Source organism: Balaenoptera acutorostrata, chromosome 9 (assembly GCF_949987535.1).
Source record: "Balaenoptera acutorostrata chromosome 9, mBalAcu1.1, whole genome shotgun sequence".
NCBI lineage: Eukaryota > Metazoa > Chordata > Mammalia > Artiodactyla > Balaenopteridae > Balaenoptera > Balaenoptera acutorostrata.
In genome coordinates, this window is record NC_080072.1 from 107,963,555 (window position 1) to 107,990,899 (window position 27,345).

The following is a 27,345-nucleotide window of genomic DNA, read 5'->3' on the forward strand; positions in this document are numbered from 1 at the left end:
CAATGAGATATCACCTCACACCGATCAGAATGGCCACCATCAAAAAATCTACAAACAATAAATGCTGGAGAGGGTGTGGAGAAAAGGGAACCCTCCTGCACTGTTGGTGGGAATGTAAATTGATACAGCCACTATGGAGAACAGTATGGAGGTTCCTTAAAAAACTAAAATAGAACTATCATACAACCCAGCAATCCCACTACTGGGCATATATTCTGAGAAAACTATAATTCAAAAAGAGTCATGTACCACAATGTTCACTGCAGCTGTATTTACAATAGCCAGGACACGGAAGCAACCTAAGTGTCCATCGACAGATGAATGGATAAAGAAGATGTGGCACATATATACAATGGAATATTACTCAGCCATAAAACGAAACGAAATTGAGTTATTTGTAGAGAGGTGGATGGACCTAGAGTCTGTCATACAGAGTGAAGTAAGTCAGAAAGAGAAAAACAAATACTGTATGCTAAGACATATATATGGAATCTAAAAAAAAATGGTTCCAAAGAACCTACAGGCAGGACAGGAATAAAGATGCAGACGTAGAGAATGGACTTGAGGACACAGGGAGGGGGAAGGGTAAGCTGGGTTGAAGTGAGAGAGTGGCATGGACATATATACACTACCAAATATAAAATAGCTAGTGGGAAGCAGCCGCATAGCACAGGGAGATCAGCTACGTGCTTTGTGACCACCTAGAGTGGTGGGATAGGGAGGGTGGGAGGGACACGCAAGAGGGAGGAGATATGGGGATATATGTGTACGTATAGCTGATTCACTTTTTTATACAGCAGAAACTAACACAACATTGTAAAGCAATTATACTCCAATAAAGATGTTTTAAAAAAAATAGCAAAGACAGTTTAGTTAAATGTTAAAAACCATGACTTCTCAAAAATATGAGGTAACAATGTATGAACTTACAAGAATTAACACGTGATATATATATATACCATCAGGAACCACTGGGCCCATTTTTTTTTAGGTTTTGGTCTTTAGCATGGTTAAACTTGCTATAGTCAATAATAGTTAAACCTCCTTAGCTTATTTATAATGGTAGATATTCCATCATTAATTGTTCATCGAGTCTTTTTATTCTGTCCTACAGGTCTTCCAAAGAGAAAAAGTTTTATTATATTCTTTAGTAATGAAATAGAACTCATTCTGTCTTGCAATTACATTATGGATTCACTGGACCTTTTCATAAATCTAAGATAGAGTCTCAGTATAATTTCTCCTCTATCTTGAAACAGAGTTCTTTCAAAATTCTAGGTATTGTTTCATCAGTGTTCATCATGATTCTTAACCCTACCACACTAGAAAAGACTAAAATTTAAAATACTTTTTTTAAAAAAATAAAAATAAGGGAAACACCTAGAAAGGGCATTGGCAATCTTTTTCTTAAAGGGTCAGATGGTAAATATTTTAAGTTTATGGACCACACTGTCTCTCCCACAACTCAACTCTGTTACAACACAGAAGCAGCCATGTGTAAATGACTGAATATAGATCCATGTTCAGTACAACTTTATTTGCAAAAACAGGCACCCAGTAAGTTGAATTTGTCAACCACTGACCCACAATGTTGACGCAATAGTGAAATAAATCATCATCTAGTTTTTATGTTGTGTTGCCCAAACTGCTGCATCATCTTTAAAGAAGGTACTTTATGCTGTATACCTGAAACTTATATAATACTGTAAATCAATTATACCTCAAAAAAAAAAAGAACACACTTTAAAAGCTTGGAGACACCATCTTTGTAGTTGACATTTTGCTTTCATTGAATATATTTAAGAATTCCATATTTTTCATTTTCCATCCGTAATAGAAAAGAGGAGAAAACTGACAAAGATTTTTTACAATGATTAGACACATCAAAGGATGGGTGCAAAGAGACAGTGTGCAGCACTCTAGACTTTAATAACGCTGGTGACATTGGTCGCATACATATGACATCTCAGATTGATGATTATATCAATCTGTTAAAAATTATAAGTGAGTAATATATTTCTAAGGACAAAAAGAAAACACGGTATTTTCCTCCAGTTGTTCACTCAACTGAAAGGATTTTATCACAGAAAATTTTGCAACAACAACCTGGATCACCTGTTTTGCTAAAATAATGGGTGGCAATGTTCTTTCAGCTTTTATGATGCTTGTGCACCAAAATTCACTTGACATTAAGAGGTCTGCTATGCTTAAATTCATATTAAAATTTCTAACAAAATGGTTTTTCAATATTTGTTCTGTAAATTATTCATAAATTGACTTAAAATTTAAATATAAAAGAGCTGAAAAGGGTGCACTGGCCCCAGTTGGTAGATGGTGATGACTTTATTTGGCAGATTGAAAATTAAAATATTAACTGTCCTTTGCAAACAAGCTCACTGTGCTAGATAGGCCATCATCCCTAACACACACCCAAGGAGAAAATGAGGAAGCCTGCCAGGCCCATGATCCACATGGGGAGACACACTATGGACCACACACCTCTTCAACCACAACTGACTGGACTGTAGGTAGAAACATGACCCAAAGGTAAATTCACAGGCTATCCAAATGGGCCTGACAGGAAGACCTCTGCCTAAAAAGACAAAATGGTAATAATTAGGCAAATGAACAAAGCAATGGTCCAAGAAGCCTGAGAGGAGTCAAGAAAATATTTTTGAACCAACAGTTCAACAAGCCTGTAACCATGTATGTTTTGTCCAGCAATATTTTCCCATAGTCCAGAAAGGTCCCAAGCATAAAAAGTGGTATCATTAATTCTTTTAAGATTCAGAAAACAGAATTAAAAGGAAAATATAGTACTATTACTCCACTGTGTGATAAACTAACATCTTTACCTACATATTATTTTTTAATAAAATAAATTTTCTTAAATTTCTACTGAAAGCACCTAGCTTGAGCCATTTTATTCTGTTGCTCTAAATCAAAAATTAAGAAAGTTCTCTTTTAGAAAATATTCATTAAGTAACATTCATTCTTGGAAAACACACAATTTTCCCAATTTATTCATGTTATAATCGTCACTTATTTATGCTTCCAAAATAGAATTTGTATCACCTCCACAGAAACAGTGCCATTCATCAATAGAAAATTAAAGAGACAACAGAGGCAATGGAAAATAGCACTTAAGGAACATAGCATGCTCATAAAAGCACCCACCGTTAAATTAAATTCCCTATATACTTATCTCCAGCAATAAACTGACTTCCTAAAAGGTTGGAGAGTTTCATTCACCCTTGAATTACAGACAACAGGCACAAAAGATGTGCTCCAAGAAGATAAAGGGAATTAATAGATTATTAACTATTTTTATCTCCTCACTCCTCCCCATGGCTCAGTTTTACACCTCTTATTTTCACTGTGTAATGTAACTGATGTGTTCATTACCCCTCAAGATAGCCCTATCTTCAAAATGCAATTAAAATCTACCTACCATTTAAGCCTATCCCAATAACTTAGCCAAATTCTGATATTTTCTTTTTTTAAATCATCCACAGGACTCACCCTATATACAGCAAGTTGAAACATTATATTATATTTTTAATCATATTTTATTGCAAACTGCCTTGTCTCATTCTCCAAAGACTTTTCCATTCATCAAGAAGATAACTTCCTTGATGCAAGAGCCAATGGAGTGATATATGTACATATTTTATTAATACCTAACATCCCCAACCCCCATTACAACACTAAAATTTAGTATCATTCAAGGAAAAGGCTCAAAGAAACTCAGTACTGTACTACCCCAGGAAAGCAAATCAAGACTTTTATCTCTCGTTTTTTAATTCTCCTTGCTAATAAATAATATCTATGAAAGTCTAAATTAATAAAATAAAATTATTCATTTTAACAGCTCTGTTTTTATGGTTAAAAATATTTACTCTTACTATTTTGATGTACATGACTAAATCTAGCTGTTATTACAGTACGTGAAAGAAGAGAGTTAAACTTCAATTAAAAATTAACAGAAAAATATCAAAAGAAATTTTTATGGAACTTAAGCTGGTTCTACATTTGCCTGGAATAGTTAATGATCACTATTAAAACAATGAGGAATGAGGAAAGAATACAATTCCAAAGAACAGAAAAAGAAAACTGTTTTCTAACTTATTTTACGATACCAGTTAATACAGACATCAAAACCAACCAAGAGGGGCTTCCCTGGTGGCGCAGTGGTTGAGAGTCTGCCTGCCAATGCAGGGGACACGGGTTTGAGCCCTGGTCTGGGAAGATCCCACATGCCGCAGAGCAACTGGGCCCATGAGCCACAACTACTGAGCCTGCGCGTCTGGAGCCTGTGCTCCGCAACAAGAGAGGCCGCGATGGTGAGAGGCCCGCGCACTGCGATGAAGAGTGGCCCCCGCTTGCCGCAACTAGAGAAAGCCCTCGCACAGAAACGAAGACCCAACACAGCCAAAAATAAATAAATAAATAAATAATTAAAAAAAAAAAAAAAAAGAAACCAACCAAGAGACTTTCAACACCAGCCAGGACTAGACTAAGATCTAGAACTAAACTAAAACAACCAGAAAAGCTGGATAAAATGTGTAAACCAACTGTTTTAAGCACTAAAGTTCAACCATACAGAAAAGACATAAGAGGTGATATGATCTTTGAGAGAAACAAATTATGTAAGATGAACTCCATATTCAGCCAAACTGTTGAGCTGCAAACACTCCCAAACCACAGCAAGAAGGAATACAGCCCAAACAGAAAGCAGCAGTATTACTGGGGAGGAGAAACAGGTGTCACATTTCAAAGCTGCCATATGACTGACTGCCCCTTAAAGGGAAACTCCCAGAAAGGAGAAAACTACTACAAGTGAATGAAAATATTCATATACAAATGAACCTGAAATAATTTGTCATTCCTATTCTCCACATATGCAGGAAAAGCCTAAGAAATCTAGCCAAAATGGTATAACCAGGAGAAAACTCACTAACTAGAAACAGACCTAGAAATAACAAAAGTAAAGGAACAAGCAGGAAAAAAATGTAAAAACACTTTGTAAATATGCTCAATATGCTCAAGGATGGGGAAAAAACAAACATAATGAAGAAAGAAATGAAAACTAAACAAAAAAATCAAAGGGACTACTATTGATGAAAAAATACATCTGTAACTAAAAACACCTAAGAGCATATTAGACATAGCAGAAGAAAAGATCAGTAAGCTTAAAGAAATAGCAAGAAAAACTATCCCCTCCTAAATTTTTTTTTGGTTTTTTAGTTTTTGTGCTTTGTGAAAGAAAAAAGACAGGAAAAAGTCACAGTGACATGTGGGACAATATCAAGCCATTTAATATAAGTGTAACCAAAGGCAAAAAAGGAGAGGAAAATGCCGTCCTCTCCCGAGGCTGGTGGAAGAAGAGGCATAGAAAAAAATTTTGAAAAAACCATGGGTAAAAAGTTTCCAAATTTCATGAAAATTATAAACACGTTATCCAGAAAACTCAATAAATGTGAAGTATGATATACACTTTAAAAAACAACAAGGCATATCATAATCAAATGGCTGAAAACCACTGATAAAGAGAAAATCTTAACAGCAGCTGGGGAAAAAGGATACACATTACATTCACAGGAATAAATATGAGAAAGGCAGAACACCTGGATTGAGTTCTTTCAACTGCTTTTTAAAACAACTGTCTATAGAATTCTATATGCAGTGAAATTTATTTCAAAAACAGAATGTGAGGTTTCCAGTCTCTTCTACTGTTTACAATAAAAACGCTACAGGAAATAAAATGAAATAAAATTAAAACATGCAACTACTCTAAAAGATTTAATGAGAGCAGGTGAATTGGGGAGCAAAGTTAAAACGTGAACTTCCTGGTTTTTTCCCCACCCATTACCTCTTGAATTACCCAAAGACAGGCAGAATCAGGATATGAGTAACAGGCACAGTGAGAAAAACTCTTCAGGAAGTCCAACTTTCTGGCCAGAGGACTTGAGGGGGAAATGCCCCTCAAATGTGGGGAAAGTAACCAAGAGACTTTTTTCCTCTTTCCTCTTTCAACATGGCCCAAGGACAGGCCTGAGAGCAGCACTTCAGCTGCAGCATGGGCACATAAGACCCTAAGTGAAGAATCCATTCTTCTGAAGAGAGAAACAATAAAAGAGGACCCTGCTGTGTAAAGACTGTGGGGGTAATCCTTGGGGTTTTTTCCTCTCACGTTTTTTTCTCTCTCTACTTAGACCTAACAGCAGCCCCAGTTAGGAAAAACTGCATGCGCTAAAGCTCCATCTTTCCAGCCAGAGAAACCATGAAAAGCATCATCTGAGAGCAGACAGTGTGTGCAAAATCCCCAATAAAGATAAGAGTACAGCAAATGCTATGGAACTGAACTGACGTTGAAACCACCAGCTAAAGAAGTCCAGAAAGAAATTTCAATCTGAACCCAATCAGGCTGATGCCTGATAAGATAAAAAAGTCAACACTCTCCAGAGGATTTCAACAGGAGTCAGATTCACAGCATAACATTCAAAATGTCCATGATACAGTCCAAAATTACTAAATACACCAAAAACCAGTAAAATATGAACAATTCCCAAAGGAAAAGATAATAAAGAAGTGCCAAATATGAGATGAAACAGATGTTGGACTTACCAAAATTTTAAAGCATATATACTCATACACAGTTGCCCCTTGAACAACACGGCAGGGTTAGGGGCACTGATCCTCCCTCCACACAGTCGAAAATCTAAGTATAACTTACAGTCGGCTCTCCGTATATGCAGGTCTTCCATATCCAAGATTCCACATCTGCAGATTCAATCAACCATGGATCAAGCAATACTGTAGTATTTGCTACTGACAAAAATCTGCATGTAAGTGGGCCCATGCAGTTCCAACCCATGTTGTTCAACAGACAACTGCATTATAAACATGCTGCATCAGATATTGAAATCAACAGAAAAACAGTAACTCCTTAATGAAATATGTAAACTGAAAAGAAAGACCAAATGAAAAACTTTAAATTGAAGAATGTGGTATCTGAAATAAAACATGCTGTCTTGGCTCCACAGCAGAATGAAGATGACAGGAGAAAAGAGTTAGTGAACCTGACAATTTATCCAATCTAAAGAGCAGATACTCAGAAGTTTTTTAAAAGGTTGAAAAATGTGAATAAACCCATATATACCCATGGTAAAGAAACACAGTGGCACAGGAAAAAAAAAATACTATTTGAAGAAATAATTCCAGAAAACATTACAAATTAGTTGAAGGATATATATTTACAGATTTAAGAAGATTAGCAAAATTAAAACAATAAAATCAAAGAACACCACAAACCATCATAAGCTATTGAAAACCAAATATAAAGTAAGTATTTTGAGAGCAGCCAGAGAAAAAATAAATATTATGTATAAGGTAATAAGTATTTAAATCCTTACTGGATTTCTCATTAGAAACCAAGAAGACCAGAAGATAGTGGAGAAACATTTATAAAATGCTGTAAGAACTCTCAACCCATAAATTACATCAAGTGGAAATACCCTTCAGAAATGAAGTAAAAGAACATACTCAGATGAAAAAAAATTAAGAATTTATCACCAGCCCATAGGCTCCAAAAGAAATGTTAAAGAAAGTTCTTCTTGTAAAAGGAAAATGATACCAGAGTAAAATTTGAAACTTCTGGTATAAAGGAAGAGCAAGAGAAATGGTAAATAATTGGATAAATGTAATAAATCATTAATCTCCTCTGAAGTTTTTAAAAATATATGTGCCAGCTGAAAGCCAAATTATAACACTGTTTGATGTAATACTTTAAAAAAGTACGACATACAATTGATTATGAACTTTCATCAAATCTTTAACCGTGGTCATTTTTAAGTCTTTTGTCATTTACAGACAGTTCTGGGTGTACTCTGATGCTTTTGCAAATATGTTCCTATAAAAGGGTTTCATCTTCAAGGAATTCATGGAAAAGACTCTGACAAGTACAGGTTTCTGGTAACTGACTGTACTGCTGAACTGAATGAATAAGCATTTTCAGAACTCTAATGAAAAACTGATGAACTCATAAAAGTGCTAACAAAAGATCAAGATAAAAAAAAATTAATTACATGGGACTGAGTGAACTGATGAGGATGATTATAATTTTTGTGACTTTCTGTTTGAATTTAAAAAAAAAAAAACTAAAAAAAAAAAGATAATACTTTTAAGCACTATAATCTGAGTTGAAGAAAAACAGGTGTAAACTAATTTTGTCACTGCTCACAATATGGACCTAATGATATTACCTATAAATTCCAGAAAAGATCTTATTACATAAGATACAAATATAAACCCCCAAAATGTCTAATATGGTAGCCACCAGCCACATACTAATATTGAGCACTTGAAATGTGGCTGTAAACTGAGGGACTGAATTTTAAATTTTACTAATTAATTTAAACGCAAAAAGTCACATCTGGGTACTCTACTGGGTAGCACAGCTCTAGAATAATACAGGAACCTTAACTCATTTAACTAAAATAACATTCTTTCTAATTTATTTGCTATTTTTCATTTTAATCTTTTTCTTTTTTCAGTATTCCGGAGAGTCACCCAAACCTGCAACAGGCATTGCATAAGAAAAAATAAACTTGTGATGAAAAACGAGTGAAATTTTGGTGTTACTGCTGTGGCATAACCTATTAAAGCTGGTAACCAACCAAAGTTAAAATTAAATCAATATCCTCACCATCTTCCAGAAAAACATAAAGACATTCATACATTTAACTCCAATCATATCAAATCTTGACTTATGCAAATGTTATTTTTATGTACTTTAGTTCTTTTTCTAAACTTCAGAAGTTTGTTTGTTGTTTTGCTGGTTAACACAGATTTTATTTAGCTTTAAAAAAAAAAAAAGTACGACATAAAGGGGGAAGATGAAGGAAGAACCTATGCGGTGGCAAGGTTTCTACATCTTACTTTAAGTATAAAATAATAGTTCTAAGGAGAATATAAAAAGTTAGAAAAATGAAACCAACAATAGATTTAAAAGATAAAACACCATGATCAGGTAGATTATCCTAGGAATACAAGACCAGTTTACTATCTGAAAACAAATCAAAGTAGTTCATCACATTAACCGAAAAAGGGAGAAAATAATCACATAATCATCTCTGAGGCAGTAAACACATTTGAAAAAATTCCAAATCCTATTCATGAAAAAATAAAAATCAGTAAACTAAAATAGAAGAGAACATCCTTAAGGTGATAAAAAGTATCCAGAAAGAAACTAAAGGAAACTGCATACTGAATGATGAAATATTAAAAGTTCCCTCCTCCAATATCAGGAACAAAACAAGGACGCATGCAATTACCACATCTATTCAACATCATTATAGAGTGCCTAGCCAGTGCAATACGGAAGGTAAAAGGAATAAAAACTGTACACATATAAAATCCAAAAGAATTTACAAACTCTTAGAATTAACAAAAGAATGCATCAATGTCTCTCGGCATAAAATAAATATACAAAACTTAATTACATATCTATATATTAGCAGAAAATAAAATTTTAAAACAACAAAAAATTTTTACCTACAACAATTACAATAACATTGAGGAAAACATCAAATACCTAGGAAAATACCTATTATATGAAAAACCTCTACACTAAGAACTACAAATGTTTTTCAAAATATAAGAAAATGTAGATTAATAGATATATTATACACATACACACATCTCATTTGCACAGCTTGGAAGACACAATACTGTCAGGGTGTCAGTTTCCCCCAAAATTATCTACAGATTTACCTGTGTAAATTGGCAAGCTAATTCTAAGGATGTATATGGAAATGCAAAAGACATAGAAGTGCCAAGGCTAAGAAGAGCAAAGCTGGAATACTTACTCTATCAGATAACAAGGTTTGCTACAAAATTAAAATAACTAAATATGGTATTTCCCCAAGAACAGAAAAGTGGATCAATAGAGCACATTAGGGAATTCAGGCAACAGCCAATAATATGGCCATCTGATTCAGGACAAAGGCACGACTGCAATTAAGTCAGGAAAAAAGACAGTCATTTTAATAAATGGAACCTTTTTTGTTTTTTACCATTTTCTTCTTATAATGGCAAAAGTACAAAGTTCCATATGAATAAGGTTATTCTTTGCAGGACTATCTCTAGTAAGTAAAGGGTGGAAACAACCTAGGTGCCCATCAAAAAGGGAATGGTTAAATAAACTGTGTTCCATCCACACAATGGAATAGTCACAGCTATAAAAGTAATGAGGAAGATTTCGATCTATTGCTATGAAGTAACCCTCTGCATATACTGAGTGGGGGAAAAAACATTACATAAGAACAGGCTATCCTTTATCTAAAAAGAAGGTAAATATGAACATTTTGTATATAAAATGTATATTATGTATAATTTGTTACACTTAAAAAAGTGAGAAACGATAACCAATTAGAATGTTCACATATGAAAAAAATAATAAAATGTTCACATATGAAGAACAAAGAGACAGGGATAGAAGTCAGATTTTTCTGAATGCTTTGTTCGGTCATTCAGATTTTAGGGCCATGTAAATGTTTTAAATATTTGTAAAAACTAAGTTAAATTAAAATGGCGGAAGAAGGCAAACTCTTAAAATCAAAACACAAATAAAACAAATGAACATAATCATTTAAAGCTGGAGGCTTAAGCACACAGAGAGGAATTACTTCAAATGACAGTAATGCAAAGTAATACATCCAAATATGATAGATCCTAGAGATGAAAGGAAACAAATTGTTTTCAATAATAGTTGCATTATTCCTTTGAAACTATTAAAAGTAGATTAAAGCAAACTAGTAATTGTTAACGTCATTAAAAAGGTTTTCAGCATAAGACATAGTTCAAATATAAAGCAAAGACATTACGTAGAAACCCTTACTCATTTCCTTTGTGGGGGCGGGTGGCAGTATTTAAATAAGGCTGGCAGAATGGCAACAGACAAATGTAGAAGGCATACTGAAACTAGATTACAGCCAGGCATATAGCTGAGTCTTCTATGATAGGCTGGTGGATACAATTTTAAAATGGGAATTCAATATTACTACAATGAGATGAATTTGGAGCTGATCATATACTCAAGAATGTGAAGTAAGTGTCAATGACACTGCAAGTTACTGTGTGACAGGAAAGAGGCAGCAGATCACAGGGCTGTTTTATTCCCAAATTTATCAAAATTTTTATAAAAGACAAAAGCATATATGACATATTTATCAATTTTATAGACAGGAGAAAACTTAAAAGCATATTAATACTCTGACAGAGTTCAAGAGATTTTATTAAATAGGTTGCAAAGACAAACTAAAATGATTATGAAGTTCATCAAGAATAAAAATTAAAGCCTTCAATTTATATTCAAAACTCAATTACATAAGTATGGGGGAACACACTTTATTTGACAAGAATTCCTGTAACAAAATCTAAGCCCTATAGTTTACCACAAGCTAAATATAAGCCAAAAAAAAAAAAAAAAAAACCCTCACTGGTAAAAACTAATGCAGTCTGAAAACAATGTGTCATCTATAACAAGGAAAGTATTTGTTTCTCCATGATCTGAACCAGTTTAACCACATACTGTAGAGTTCATCCCTTTCAGGAAAACATAATTTGATGTTGAAAACTTGCAAAAATAGGAACTGGCAATGTTTTATCCTGTCTGCTTCTTTGCTCCCTAACCCAGAAAAGTATTCTCTCATTCCTACCACTGGTACAGATCTTTAAACAATCCTTCAAATGCCAATTCTCTTGATCCCAAATCCAAATAAAACTCTAATGCTGAATGGCTAACTGTAAACTGATTTAGCATCAGTGTAACACACTACCCTCTGATACAGAACCATAGCACTGGCTGCTTCCACAGTGAGCCCACACAATGCCTGCCCCCTCCATATTGTCTATGTGTGTGACTATCTTCTCCAAATACTATAAGTCTATCTTAACAGGTACCAGCAGAATGCTAATGGGTATTACACATTTTTAAATAAGGAAAAAAGAGTATGGGAAGGTATTTAACACATAATCACAGAGCTGCAAGAAATCTCATTCAGCCATTCCACCGTAGAGAGGAAACTGAGACCAAGAAAGAAGCAACCTGCCATAGTGCATTAGCTGCACGAGTTAAACTGAATTTTTATCACAAAACCTACTACCTCTAATATAGGCATATGGAAGGAAAAAAGTTCAAAGACAGTGGAATTTTTTTAAATGAGAAATTACAACAATGAGAAACAGCTCTATTCCTATCAAAATATGAAAGACTAAAAATTTTTAAGATTGAAAATATATGGCACAAAAGACCCTAAACATTATTATATGAATTAACAAAACTTCTTGATAAGTAATGTAGGGATCCTCACATTCTTTGATTAAGTAATTCCCCATAATAGTAAAAAGAAAAGGCAAAATTCACCATAAAGATATTCATCAAAGTGAAGAGTATAAAACAAGCTCAAGGTCCTACTAATTAATAAAATATCAAAAACACATTCTGTATTATAGGGTATTATATAGTTATTACATTTGTTTATTAAGAGTTTTCATTTAATACCAATTACAACACACTGTATACATATATTTCTTCCAAGCAATAGGTTTTATGGAGTATTAGTGGTTTTAAAATTTCTTGAATATTTGTAATTTTCATCAACTAATGTTATCACATATGTTAAACATGTTATGAAGCATAAATAACAAAGAAAAACTATATAACACTGTTAAGCAAAAAAATTCTATAAGGGCCCCCAACCCCACCCCTGCCAAAATTCCCACCTCCTGGTTATTCAAACATTAACCTAGGTAATGTTGTGAAAAGATTTTGCAGATGTAATTAAAGTCTCATGTCAGTTGATCTTAAAGTATGAAAATTATCTGGGTGAGCCTAATCTTATCACATGAGCACTTCAAAACCAGAGTTTTCTCCAGCTGGTAGCAAAAGGGAAAGTCAAAGAGGATTTACTGAATGAGAAGGACTTGCGGTGCAACTGCTGGCTTTGAAGATTGAGGTAACCAAGTGAGAAGGAATTCAGACAGCCAATAGGAGGAGAAAGTCCTCACGCCACCCCACACCCTGCTGGCAGCCAGCAAGGAAACAGGGACCTCAGACCTAGGAACCAGAAGGAATCACAAGGAACTAGATTCTGTCCACAACTGAATGATGTGGGAAGCAGATTCTTCAGTCTTCAGATGACAGCCCAACCTAGCCAACACCTTGATTTCAACCTTATGAGACCCTGAGCAGAGAACCCAGCTCAGCTTGCCCAGACTTTCTACCGACAGAACTGTAAGATAATACATGGGTACTGTTTTCAGCCCCCAAATTTGTCGTAATTTCTTACACAGCAATAGAAAATGAATACTAACAATGTGGACATTTAAGACCCTAGAAATTCCCAAGTGACCTCAGGCTTTACGTGCTCCTTTACTTCTCATGCAGTTAAAACTCTCTCTCTTCCCAGGACTGTGATGCAGAGCCTCAGAAGCTCATGCCTTCCAGAACTCCACAGAATGCACTGACTTCAGTACTTGCCCAAGACTCTGCTGAAGCATCCCTCACAGGAGTACGCTGCCCACGCGAAGGCGAGCCCTGGAAGAGAGTGCAAATTCTGCAGGTGGGGCAGGTGTCTGATGCGGGGTATACAGATCTGCAGGTGTCTGATGGGGGGTATACAGATCTGCAGGTGTCTGATGGGGGGTATACAGATCTGCAGGTGTCTGATGGGGGGTATACAGATCTGCAGGTGTCTGATGGGGGATATACAGATCTGACCCAGTGCAAGAGGCACCTCTGCCTTCTCCCTTGTAACCCTGTGTTCACTGTGCACACTAAAATCTGTTCCATTTCCCATTTGCAGCTCTCAAGACCCTCACTCTTTTCTGCTATGAGGAGGAAAACTTAATTTCTTTCCCTATCCATGGCAATGTTTTGTATTCCCCCTTCACAGGTGTCCCTACACTATGTCCACCAGCCAGTCTTTTCCAGAGATCTCTTCCCTCCAGTAAACCAGCCAACTCCTTCACCTATGACACTTCCCATAATGTAAAATGGGGACTATTCAATTTTCTCTTTGCTGCAGCACCTTAATAACAAGGTAGAAAGCTTATATTAAATGGAGAAAAAAAGGAAACATAAAATTGTATATGGTTCACAACTGTCAAATCATATTCCCAGACATGATGAGAAAGCGAAATACATCAACAAAGCAATATTCTTTGAAACTAACAATTTGGGGAAATTTATATAAGAAAATCATGGTTATATGGATGCTAAATTAAAAACTCCTTGATTATAAGAAATCATGAAGGAGCTGCAATGAACATTGTGGTACATGACCCGTTTTGAATTATTGTTTTCTCAGGGTATATGCCCAGTAGTGGGATTGCTGGGTCGTATGGTAGTTCTATTTTTAGTTTTTTAAGGAACCTCCATACTGTTCTCCATAGTGGCTGTATCAATTTACATTCCCACCAACAGTGCAAGAGGGTTCCCTTCTCTCCACACCCTCTCCAGCATTTACTGTTTGTAGATTTTTTGATGATGGCCATTCTGACCTGTGTGAGATGATATCTCATTGTAGTTTTGATTTGCATTTCTCTAATGATTAATGATGTTGAGCATTCTTTCATGTGCTTGTCGGCAATCTGTATATCTGCTTTGGAGAAATGTCTATGTAGGTATTCTGCTCATTTTTGGATTGGGTTGTTTGTTTTCTTGATATTGAGCTGCATGAGCTGCTTGTAAATTTTGGAGATTAATCCTTTGTCAGCTGCTTCATTTGCAAATATTTTATCCCATTCTGAGGGTTGTCTTTTCGTCTTGTTTATGGTTTCCTTTGCTGTTCAAAAGCTTTTAAGCTTCATTAGGTCCCATTTGTTTATTTTTGCTTTTATTTTCATTTCTCTAGGAGGTGGGTCAAAAAGGGTCTTGCTGTGGTTTATGTCACAGAGTGTTCTGCCTATGTTTTCCTCTAACTACTGGGCGTATACCCTGAGAAAACCGTAATTCGGAAAGACTCATGTACCACAGTGTTCATTGCAGCACTATTTACAGTAGCCAGGACATGGAAACAACCTAAGTGTCCATCGACAGATGAATGGATAAAGAAGATGTGGCACATATATACAATGGAATATTACTCAGCCATAAAAAGAAACGAAATTGAGTTATTTGTAGTGAGGTGGATGGACCTAGAGTCTGTCATACGGAGTGAAGTAAGTCAGAAAGAGAAAAACAAATACCGTATGCTAACACATATATATGGAATCTTAAAAAAAAAAAAATGGTCATGAAAAACCCAGGGGCAAGATGGGAATAAAGACACAGACCTACTAGAGAATGGACTTGAGGATACAGTGAGAGGGAAGGGTAAGCTGGGACAAAGTGAGAGAGTGGCATGGACATATATACACTACCAAATGTAAAATAGATAGCTAGTGGGAAGCAGCTGCATAGCACAGGGAGATCAGCTCAGTGCTTTGTGACCACCTAGAGGGGTGGGATAGGGAGGGTAGGAGGGAGGGAGATGCAAGAGGGAAGAGATATGGGGATATATGTATATGTATAACTGATTCACTTTGTTATAAAGCAGAAACTAACCATTGTAAAGCAATTATACTCCAATAAAGATGTTAAAAAAAAAAAAAAGAAATCATGATGGAAACATACCAAAATAATCTCACCACTATGCGAAATCGGATTACTGGTCTTTTTTTTTTAAAACCACTCTTCTGCATTTTCTATGTAAGCATGCTAAACATTATCAGCGTCTATGAATCATAATTAAAATCCAGCCATCAGTCAAAAACACTGTTAAACATCACACATTAATAAAAGAGCTGAAGATATTCATTTAAGGAGCATTTGCAATGTCCTTCTTTTCTTTTGTTCAAATTGCAAATGTCTTCCTAGCTTGATGGGTAAAAGAAACCAGTCTCAGCACCACATATGATGGACACCTATCAATCCAAGGAACAACAAACAAAATACACACCTCCTCCAAAATTACCTCCTCCTCAAACTTATTCTGAAAGAAATAATCCAGCTGCTCTATCAATCCTCATTCCTCTTTAGAAAGCAGGCATTAGACAAGAAATACAAGTGTTGGCAAGGACGTGGAGAAAAGGGTACCCTCGTGCGCTGTTGGTGGGAATGTAAACTGGTGCAGTCACTGTGGAAAACAGCATGACGGGTCCTCAAAAAACTAAAAATAGAACTACCATATGATCCAGCAATCCCACTTCTGGGTATTTATTTGAAGAAAACAAAAAGACTAACTCAAAAGATATATGCACCCCTATGTTCACTGCAGCACTACATACAAGCAATCTAAGTGTCCATCAATAGATGAATGGATAAAGAACACACACACACACACACACACACAGGAATATTACTCACCCATAAACAAGAATGAAATCTTGCCATTTGCAACAACATGAATGGACCTTGAGGCTATTTTGCTAAGTGAAATAAGTCAGACAAAGACAAATACTGTATGATTTCACTTATATGTGGAATCAAAAAAAAAACACACAAATGAACAAACAGAACAGAACAGAAATAGACTCACAGATAGAACAAACTGGTAGTCACAAGAGGAGAGGAGGGTAGTGGGATGAGTGAAATAACAAAGTGGATTAAGAGGTACAAACTTCCAGCTATAAAACAAATAAGTCACGAGGATGTATGTATAGCATGGTTGACTATAGTTACTGACTTTGTATGGTGACAGATGGTAACTAGATTTATCCTGGTGTTCATTTTATAATGTATGAAGATACCAAATCACTGTGTTGTATACCTGAAACTAACATAATATTGTAAGTCAATTATACTTCAATTTAAAAAAAAGAAAGTAGGCAATTAGAGAGGGAAAAACTCCAAATACAAAGAGTATTTTTTTAAAGTCTAAGAAAAGTATACCAATGGTCTCACTTTTGTTTTAAAAAAAGAAAGGAAAGAGAGAAGGGGGAAAAAAGAAAAAAAGAAGAGAAGAAAGAGGAAAAGAAAAAAGACTTCATATTAATATCTGAGAAATGATATAAAAATGTAGGAAAATTCAGGGCATTTTTCAAGGAGAAACAAATGGTTCAATTTGTCCAGAAAATGACAATTTCATTCATTCAAAAACTATTTACTGAGAATTCACTATGCCAGGCACGGGTGCTAAAACAGTAAACAATAGTGATGAAGTCCTCATACTCAAGGAGCTTACACTCTAATGGAAAAGAAAGACAATAATCATACAAATATTCAGGATTTGCAAGTACTACAGAGAAAATTAAAACAGAGTAAGAAAGAAAGAGCGGAGGATAGGGTTATTACTTCACCTAAGGTGGCAAGTAAAGGCAGCACTGAAGTGTAACATCTGAAAAGAGGTCTGAAGGCAGAGCGAGAGCAATCTTTGCAGACTGTGTAGGAAGAGCACTTTCCAGGAGCAGAGAACACAAATATAAGTCCCCAAAGTAGGGGAATGTTTGGCTTATTTGAGAAAAAGTAAGGAGGCCACTGTGACTGGAGCAAAAATGCTTTTGCTTTCAAGAAAAATGAAATGAAACCATTTATAACAAATGCAAGGTTTTGAACCTGGGGGACTGGAATAAAGTTAGCGTTATTAACATAAACTGTAATGTTAAAAAGAAACAACTCATTTCAGGGAGAGGAAAGACGGGATTTAGTGAAAATGTGTACCCCATGGTTTCTACAGGACCTTCATGTAGGGAATGAACTCTTACAGGGCTAGAGCTATGGACATGGCAGTCATGTGTACAGAGATGACAGTGAAATCTACAGGAACAGTAAAGAACTAGCAAGAAACAAACATTAAGAGACAAAGCACAGACCCCTGTGCATGCCTACATTTAGCAGGTAGGAAGAAGAGAGACAGGAAAAGACCAAACTTTCAGGAGTGAGTGGGTGTGACTGTGATTTGCGAGTGTGAATTTCTTTGTGTGTGTGTGTGTGTGTGTGTGTGTGTGTGTGTGTGTGTGAGAGAGAGAGAGAGAGAGAGAGAGAGAGAGAGAGAGAGAGAGAGAGAGAGAGGGAGAGAGAGAGAGGGAGAGAGAGCACGCTCCAGCACCCGCTTGTTGCTGGAGAGGGAGAGAAGGCAGAGGAGGGGGACAGCATGTGCCTGAGCACACACAGTGTTGACAACACTGAGCATTAACTTTCTGTCTTCCTTTTTAAATTTTTTGGTATTTTGGAAGTTCAAAATTTGTAACTGGGGCTTCCCTGGTGGCGCAGTGGTTGAGAATCTGCCTGCTAATGCAGGGGACACGGGTTCGAGCCCTGGTCTGGGAAGATCCCACATGCCACGGAGCAGCTGGGCCCGTGAGCCACAACTACTGAGCCTGCGCGTCTGGAGCCTGTGCCCCGCAACGGGAGGGGCCACGATAGTGAAAGGCCCGTGCACCGCGATGAAGAGCGGTCCCTGCACCGCGATGAAGAGTGGCCCCCACTTGCTGTAACTAGAGAAAGCCCTCGCACAAACCGAAGACTCAACACAGCCAAAAAAATAAAGAAATAAATAAATAAAGTAGCTATAAAAAAAAAAAAAAAATTCTCCCTTCAAAAAAAAAAAAAAAATTTGTAACTGGTTTTAATTTTCCTGACTCTGGTTGTTAGCATATGTGTGAGCATTTTCAGCCAGGACCATTGACTTTATTTTATCAATAATAACTTCATTTGCTACAACATGACCTGCTGTAGTGCTGAGCCTTGAACACGTTTATTTTAATGGTACAAAAGGCAACTGAAACTGTTCTTAACAAAAAAATTCAAGAATTAACAGGCTCCACTTTGAGAATTTTGCAATGATCAATATTAAAAATAAAGGGAATTGAAAAACACTAAGAAGTATGATAATTAAGGTGATTTTAGTTAAAATAGTCAAAACTGGTGAAAGATTCTCTCTCTCTTTTCAGGTTTTTAATCTTATTTTTTTAAGATCCTAATATTTATTTCCTAAATGATTTCATTGTTAAATAACTGCAAATAAATATTTCAATTTAGTAATTTAGAAAAATTCTATAGTTTTGTATTATTCTTTAAAAACTTAGTTTTAGCTACACATTTATGAAGAGTAATAAATAAATCATAAGCCATAAATCACAAAAGGATAGAGCCCTATTTTAGGGTTTACTGTTGTTGCTGTTTTGACTTAAAAATGACTATGTAGTACAGACCAATTACCAGTAAGGAGACTGAGTAATTAAAAAGCTCCCAATCAACAGAAGTCCAGAACCAGGTGGTTTAACCAGTGAATTCTACCAAAGACTGAAAGAATTAATACCAATTCTTGTCAAAGTCTTCCAAAAAATAAAAGAGGAAACTCTTCCAAACTCATTTTAAAAGTCCAGAATTACACTGATACCAAAACCAGGCAAGGATGCAACAAGAAAAGAAAATCACAGGCCAATATCCCTGGTAAACATTGATATAAAAATCCTCAAAAAAATATTAGCAAACCAAATTCAACAAAACATCAAAAGGATCATACACCCATGATCAAGTGGGATTTCATCCAGGGATACAAATGACAAAATTGAACATCCACTTATGATAAAAACTCTCAACAAACCAGGTATAGAGGGACTGTACCTCAACATAATAAAGGCTATATCTGATACAACCACAGATAACATCATACTCAACAATGAAAAGGTGGAAGTTTTTCCCCTAAGACCAGGAGCAAGACAAGGATGCCCACTCTTGCCACATCTATTTAACACAGTATTGGAAGTCCTAGCCAGAGCAATTAGGCAAGAAAAAGAAATAAAAGGTATCCAAATTGGAAAGTGATAGTGTTACTATCACTATTTACAGATGACATGATATTATATAAAGAAAACCCTAAGAACTCCACCAAAAAAATAACTGTTAGAACTAATAAATTTGGTAAAGCTTCAGAATACAAAATCATTATACAAAAATTAGTTCCATTTCTGTAAACAAATAGTGAACTATCAGAAAGAGAAATTAAGAAAACAATCTCATTTACAATTGAGATTCAACAAATTGAATAAAAAGAATAAAATACCCAGAAATTGACTTAACAAAGGAAGTGAAAGACCTGAACATTGAAAACTATAAGACACTGATGAAAGAAAGTAAAAAAGATACAAACAAATGGAAAGATGTTCCGTACCCATGGATCGGAAGAATTAAATGCTCATTTTACCCAAAGCAATCTGCAGATTCAATGCAATCCCTACCAACATTCCAATGGCATTTTTCACAGAAATGAAACAATTCTAAAATTTATATGGAACCATAAAAGACATGGAATAGTCAAAGTAACCTTGAGAAAGAAGGACAAAGCTGGAAGCATAATGCTTCCTGATTTCAAACTATATTACAAAGCTATAGTAGTCCGAACAGTATGATACTGGCATAAAAACAGACACATAGATGAATGGAAACAGACAGCCCAGAAATCAGTCCACTTCTATACTGTCAATAAATTTATGACAAAGAAGCCAAGAATATACAATGGGAAAAGGACAGTCTCTTCATAAATGGTGTTGGGAAAACTGGACAGCCACATGCAAAAGAACAAAACTGAACCACTATCTTATGCCACACACAAAAACTAACTCAAAAAGGATTAAAGACTTGAACATAATACGTGAAGTCATTAAACTCCTAGGAAAAAACATAGGTAGTTAAGCTCCTTGACGTCAGTCCTGGAGATGACTTTTTGCATTTGACAACAAAAGCAAAAGCAACAAAAGCAAAAAATAGACAGGTGAGACTACATCAAACTGAAAAGTTCTACATAGCAAAGGAAACCATCAACCAAATGAAAAGGTAACCTTTCATGGGAAGAAAGGGAAAGAAAATGGGAGAAAATTTTTGCAAATCATATATCTAGTAAGGGATTAATATTCAAAATATAAAAGAACTCACACAACTCAATAGCCAAAAAAAAAAAAATCCAATTAAAAAATGAGCAGAGGCTCTGAATAGACATTTTTCCAGAGAAGACATACAAATGGCTAACACATACATGAAAGGGTTCTCAACATCACTAATCATCAGGGAAATGCAAAACAAAACCACAATGGGTTATCACTTCATACCTGTTAGAATAGCTATTATCAAAAAGATAAAAAATAAGTAACAGCAAGGATGTGGAGAAAAGAGAAACAGTACCCTTGTGCACTGGTAGTGTAAATATAAAAGGTGCAGCCACTTCAGAAAACATTATGGAGGTTCCTCAAAAAAATGAAAACCAGAACTACCATATGATCCAGCAATTCCATTTCTGGGTATTTATCTGAAGAAAATGAACACACTAATTCGAAAAGATATCTGCACCCCTTTGTTAATTGCAGCATTATTTACATTGGCCAAAAAATGAAAGCAACCTAAGTATTCATTGATTGATGAATGGATAAAGAAAATGTGGTATATATACACAAAGGAATATTATTCAGCCATAAAAAAGAAAGAAATCTTGCCACTTGTTAAAATATAAATGGACCTTGAGGGCATTATGCTACGTGAAATAAGTGAAAAACAGAAAGACTAACACCATATGATCTCACTTGTATGTGGAGGCTTTAAAAATATATAATTAATTAGTTAATTAATTAAATAGAACTCAAAGATACAGAGAACAGATTGGTGGTTGCCAAAGGTGGGTGAGCGAAATGGGTTCAGGTGGTCAAAAAGTACAAACTTCCAGCTATAAAATAAGTCCTGGAACATAAAGTACAGCATGGTTACTATAGTAAATATACAATATTTACAGAGTTGTATATTTGTAAGTTGCAAAGTGAGTAAATCTTAGAAGTTCTCATCACAAGAAAAACAATCTGCAGCTATGTGTGGTAATGGATGTTACCTAGACTTATTGTGGTGAACATTTCACAATATACACATATACCAAAACATTATATTGTACATCTGAAACTAATATAATGTTACATATCAATTATACCTCAATTTAAAAATGACTGTTTACAAACTTTTTAAAATTCTTAACAGTTCAGAAATTTCTGACATTCTTTTAGATATGTATTAAAAAACTAATATTCTGGCCACACCACACAAATCAATAAAAGTTCAACACTTAAGCCCTTTTATTTTGAAAACTATTAAAAAATTAAATAAATGGAATTGTTTTGGAAAAACATTTTATAAGGGTTTCTCTTAATAAACTTCATTCTCAACATAATATTTCACACATATTATTATTGAAAGAGAAAAAGGTCCCAAACTTTCTTTACTCTTACTTCCTCATTAAAATCAGTATAATTTTCTAGAGTAAGTGTAGTTAAACAGCAGCTCTAATCTCATTTATATCCTCTTCATCATTCACTGTACACTTTTTGCAACCCTGCAATGTACTATTTATTGAGTGTAATGATTTTTTCAAAAAATAGAATCATAGCACTTGTCTTCAAGAAGTTTACACATAGGGCTTCCCTGGTGGCTCAGTGGCTAAGAATCTGCCTGCCAATGCAGGGGACACGGGTTCAAGCCCTGGTCCGGGAAGATCCCACATGCCATGGAGCAACTAAGCCCATGCGCCACAACTACAGAGCCTGTGCTCTAGAGCCTGCGAGCCACAACTACTGAGCCCACGTGCCACAGCTACTGAAGCCCACGCGCCTAGAGCCTGCGCTCTACAACAAGAGAAGCCACTGCAATGAGAAGCCCACACACCGCAACGAAGAGTAGCCCCCGCTCGCCGCAACTAGAGAAAAGCCTGCGTGCAGCAACGAACACCCAACACAGCCAAAAATAAAATAAATAAAATAAAATTAATTTTTTAAAAAAGTTTACAAATAAAGAAATTAGAGTACCAATATAATAATAAAAGATGCTAAGAACATATGATACAAATGGTAATTTCCATAGACAAATCAATGTGAACTCCAGAAAACAGAATTCAGTAACTTTCTATGTTGCGCGTCATATGACATTTTAATACAGAGTAAACAAACCACCACATAACAGATACCACCTTTCTTCCCATTGATAAGTTCAATGTAGACTGACTGCAGGTTATCAAAATGCACAGGAAAACTGTGAAAGATTTCTAAATAAGCAAAAGAATTTACTGAATATCCTTTCAGTGGCGCGCTGGCACCTCCAGGGATTACTGGATTCAACAGGGGTGTGGGGCATGTTTGTCTTTGATGAGACTATTTCGCATCTCCTCAGCGCAGAAATTTGCAATGCAATGTTATGCTAAAAGGAAAATATCAAGAGAAGAAACTAAAAGAATTCCATAAACACCTTCTAAGCAATGAATATGCTCAATTAAAATCATATGCTCATAAACTGATATATTTGGCAGTACCTGAGGGAAAAGGCATTTTCCAAAATGAAATATGTAAAATCTCATTGCAAACCTGCATTTGACAAATGAACATTTGCATTCAATTTTGATAAGAATCACTAACTTTTAACTCCAATTAAGTAAAATGTTATTCTCTGCAAAACAAATTTCATTGTTCTTATTAACAGATCTGAATTACAAAAAGTTATAAAAGTTATAATAGATTAAATGACTATCTCAAACTTATGTGGAAAAACTACTCTGCATAGGATTTTCCCACCTAACTCACAACAAACAAGGATTGCTCTTCCAGTATCTCGAACCATTTTCCCCATCTACCGTCCTGGTTCAAGCCACCATCACCGTCCGTCTAATATAATAACCTTCTAACTGGTCTCCTTATTTCCTCTTTTTGCCTCCCTCTTTGCCTATTCACAGCGACCAGAGACTTCCTTTAAAATTTTAAGCCAGATCATGGCACTTCTTGGCTAAAAATCCTCCAATGGTTTCCCAGCTCACTCAGCATAAAAAACCAAAGTCCTTATAATGGAGTACAACAAACCACTTCTCTGACCTCATCTCCTCTACTTTTCCCAGCTCAGTTTCAGTCACATGTCCTACTTGTGTTTTTTCCAACTTGCTTTTTATTTCTATGCTACAGCCTTTAACTTGTTCTTCCATTGCCTAAAATGATCGGTTCCCAGATAAACACACTCCCTCACATCCCTCTGGTGTCTGCTCAAATCTCAACTTCTCCCAGAGGCCATCTGTGCCCATCCTATATAACTAGCAACTATTCTTTCACACTCTCTCCTCCCACTCTGTAACCCCACCACTCCGCATTAATTTTCTACAATGGCACATACCACCACATGACAGATTATATATTTAATTATTTGCTTCTCCTCCTACCTCATTAAAATATAAGCTACAAAGGCAGGAAATGTGTGTGTTTTATTCACAGCTCTGCCCAGAGAGTCTAAAACAGTGCCTTGAATAGATAATTCGCTCAACAGATATTTCCTGAACAAATGAGCAAAGCAACAAACGACAAAAAAATTTTTTATGTGAGTAATGCTTCCTCAGTTCCTTTTCTTAATGTAAGTAAAATACACATACATACATATGCATAAAACTGATTTACCATTGCACTAAGTGTTTCTTCCCAATCAGGCCGCTCTCGAGGGTGAACGTTTCTGTGTAGTTCTGGAACAAAATCATCCTCTTCAGAATGTACTGAGGACTTCATCTTCCTAGAGATCAAAACATGAAAGACTGTGATAAGAGCTCCTGTTTCTAGGAAAGCTTTCCAATGACCACAATTCAAAGAACAGATAATCATACCAGATTTGAAGTTCAGTTAAAAGAGCTTTAGTGGCTAGTATTGGCTCTCCATTTCTGCTCTGCTTTCAGAGCTCTTTCCTGATGTACCAACACCTGCTTTTATTCCAGGAGATAAAACTAAGGTTTATAACTAGTTATCCTTTATTGTCTATGGTAATTATTATATAAGTACTGATTTTATCTGTTCAACACAGTTGGAACCTTGAAAAGATTTGCAACAGCCATCAATATTTATAGAACTCTGCTAAGCATTAGCGAACATGCAAAATGAGAAAAGAGATATGGCACTTCTGGTTCCAATTTATGGAACACAGTGTATTGAACGAGCATTCTCAAGGAGAACAACTATGAATGCTGAAAAAAACATATAAAACTACTTGCCTGAAGGCACAGGAAAGCAAGCTTTACAGGTAGGATTTCTGGGGCTACATCCTTGGAGAGCAGGGGAGCCCATGAAGCAAATTCCACATTTAATCATTCTTTGGTATAAGAGATTTTCTAGACCAACGATGGGAAATAGAGCCCAAGCACACTGCTGTACCTTAACTGGGCTGAGGAGGCAGAGCCTGGAGACTGGGGTTGCCAAAGCAGAGGAGGCTCCAGAGTGAAAAATGCCTCCCAAAAGACCTATATAGAAGGAGCCTAAAAATCCACATGAAAATTCCCCTCAAATTGTTAACTGATTCCTAAGCTTACATAAGTATATAGGACAAGATGCAAAGAAACCTATCAAAAAACAGCAGATGGGCAACAAAAAGCCAAGCAGATATTTAAACAGCCCAGCCATGCTGAGGAGATGGCGATTGGCAGGCAAGCACTGCCAAGACAGAGGAGTACTGAAAAGAAAAACGCTGGGCTCTCAACTGAGACTCCAGAAAAGTCATGCCTTGGGAGTAAGGTCAAAATAGCAATAAACAAGCTCTAACAGAGCTTAAAATCAAGGCTTGACATGATCAGAACTGCCAGGAGAAAAATTAACTGTCCTCAGGGAAAATAACATCCTATAGACCCTCTGCAAATTTCTCATCCACCTTGTGTGGCATCCAATAAACATGATAAGGACTGCCTCCAAAATTAATAAGAAGAAGAAGAAGAAACAGGAACAAATGAATAAACATTGGGAATAAATTGTCAAAACAGAAAAAGCCTCACATTTCATTCAGATTTTAGAATTATCAGAAAAGGACTTTAAAATTGCTATCATGCATTTCTGGCTTCTGTTTCCAATGCAGAAAGCTGTAAAGAGCATCGCTCCCAGCCTAACAAGAGGAAAAAGCAGATAATCTATGAAATCATAACTTTTTTTTGGATCCATCAGAAAACTGAGGTCTCCAGGCAACCAACTAGCCTAAATTGTAACGTAAAACAGGAATCTCCAAGATGAGATGAATTACAAACAATTACTTGCCTAGGACAAAGCAGAGGGAGAAGAGTAATATACAACTTGATAAGAAAACTTCAGCTACATTTTTATCAAGTTGCCAAAAACATTTATGATTAATGTTCAATAAAATGAAAGAAATAGATGAAAAGATGAAGAATTCCAACAGAAAATTGTAATCTATGAAAAACAACAAAACGTTCATCCTACAACTGAAAAATACCATATCTGAAATTAAGAACTCACTGGGTCAGTTTAATAGAACAATGAACATGACTAAAGAGAGGATTAGTGAACTGGAAGACAGTTCAGTATAAAATATCCACATGGAAGCACATTAAGAAAAAAGTGACAGAAATACACGAAACAGCATAAAATACGCGAAAAAGGCCTCAAATATGTCTAAATTCACAACTCAGAGATAAGACACATGAATTTAAAAAAGAAACAAAAGCAATGTTTTAAAAATAAAGGCTGAGGGGCTTCCCTGGTGGCGCAGTGGTTGAGAATCTGCCTGCCAATGCAGGGGACACGGGTTCGAGCCCTGGTCTGGGAAGATCCCACATGCCGCGAAGCAACTGGGCCCGTGTGACACAACTACTAAGCCTGCGCGTCTGGAGCCTGTGCTCCGCAACAAGAGAGGCCATGACAGTGAGAGGGCCGCGCACCATGATGAAGAGTGGCCCCCACTTGCCACAACTAGAGAAAGCCCTCGCGCAGAAACGAAGACCCAACATAGCGATCAATCAATAAATAAATCTTTAAAAAATAAAAATAAAGGCTGAAAAATTTTCAAAACTGATGACAGTCATCAAACTACAGATCAAATAAATCTTACAAATCTCAAGCAGGATTAAAAAAAATAAACACTTATATTACACTCAAACTGCTAAAAAAAAAAAAAAAAATTACTAAGAGAAATTCTTAAAAGCAGCCAGAAAATAAAAGACAAATTGACTTCAAAGGAGCAATGATAACAATGTGAGGACATTTCAATGGAAATGAGAAGATAATAGGGTAAATCTTCAGCACAGTAAAAGGGAAAATATTGCCAACATAAAACCCTCTGCCTCACAAAACTATCCACTAATAAATCAGGTAAAATAACTTATTTTCAAACAAAAGCTAAAAGAATTTATTATCAGAAGACTTTCAATAAAAGAAATAGTAGAGTTCTTCTGACCAAAAGAAACTGATCCAGATCTACAGAAATGCATGATGAGCACAAAAAGTGGGGAAACATAAGTAAATATTGATGTAAAAATGGATGTAAACACAATAATAATGTTCTACAAGGTTTATAATAGACATAAAAAT

The 27,345-nt window shown here is 35.7% G+C and overlaps 1 protein-coding gene across 6 annotated transcripts in view; it reads right to left on the reverse strand.

Annotated features, from left to right (window-relative positions):
* ARHGAP32 (Rho GTPase activating protein 32) overlaps nt 1–27,345 on the reverse strand; it is a 282,949-nt gene that overhangs the window by 139,116 nt on the left and 116,488 nt on the right. For 5 of the 6 annotated variants that reach the window (XM_057552728.1, XM_057552730.1, XM_057552725.1 and 2 more), the window contains one exon: nt 24,448–24,556. The exons of the other annotated variant lie outside the window; for it this stretch is intronic. In XM_057552728.1, the coding sequence (XP_057408711.1) occupies nt 24,448–24,552 (105 nt within the window). In that variant the 5' untranslated portion in view covers nt 24,553–24,556. The remainder of the gene's footprint in view (nt 1–24,447; nt 24,557–27,345) is intronic. 6 annotated transcript variants of the gene reach the window in all.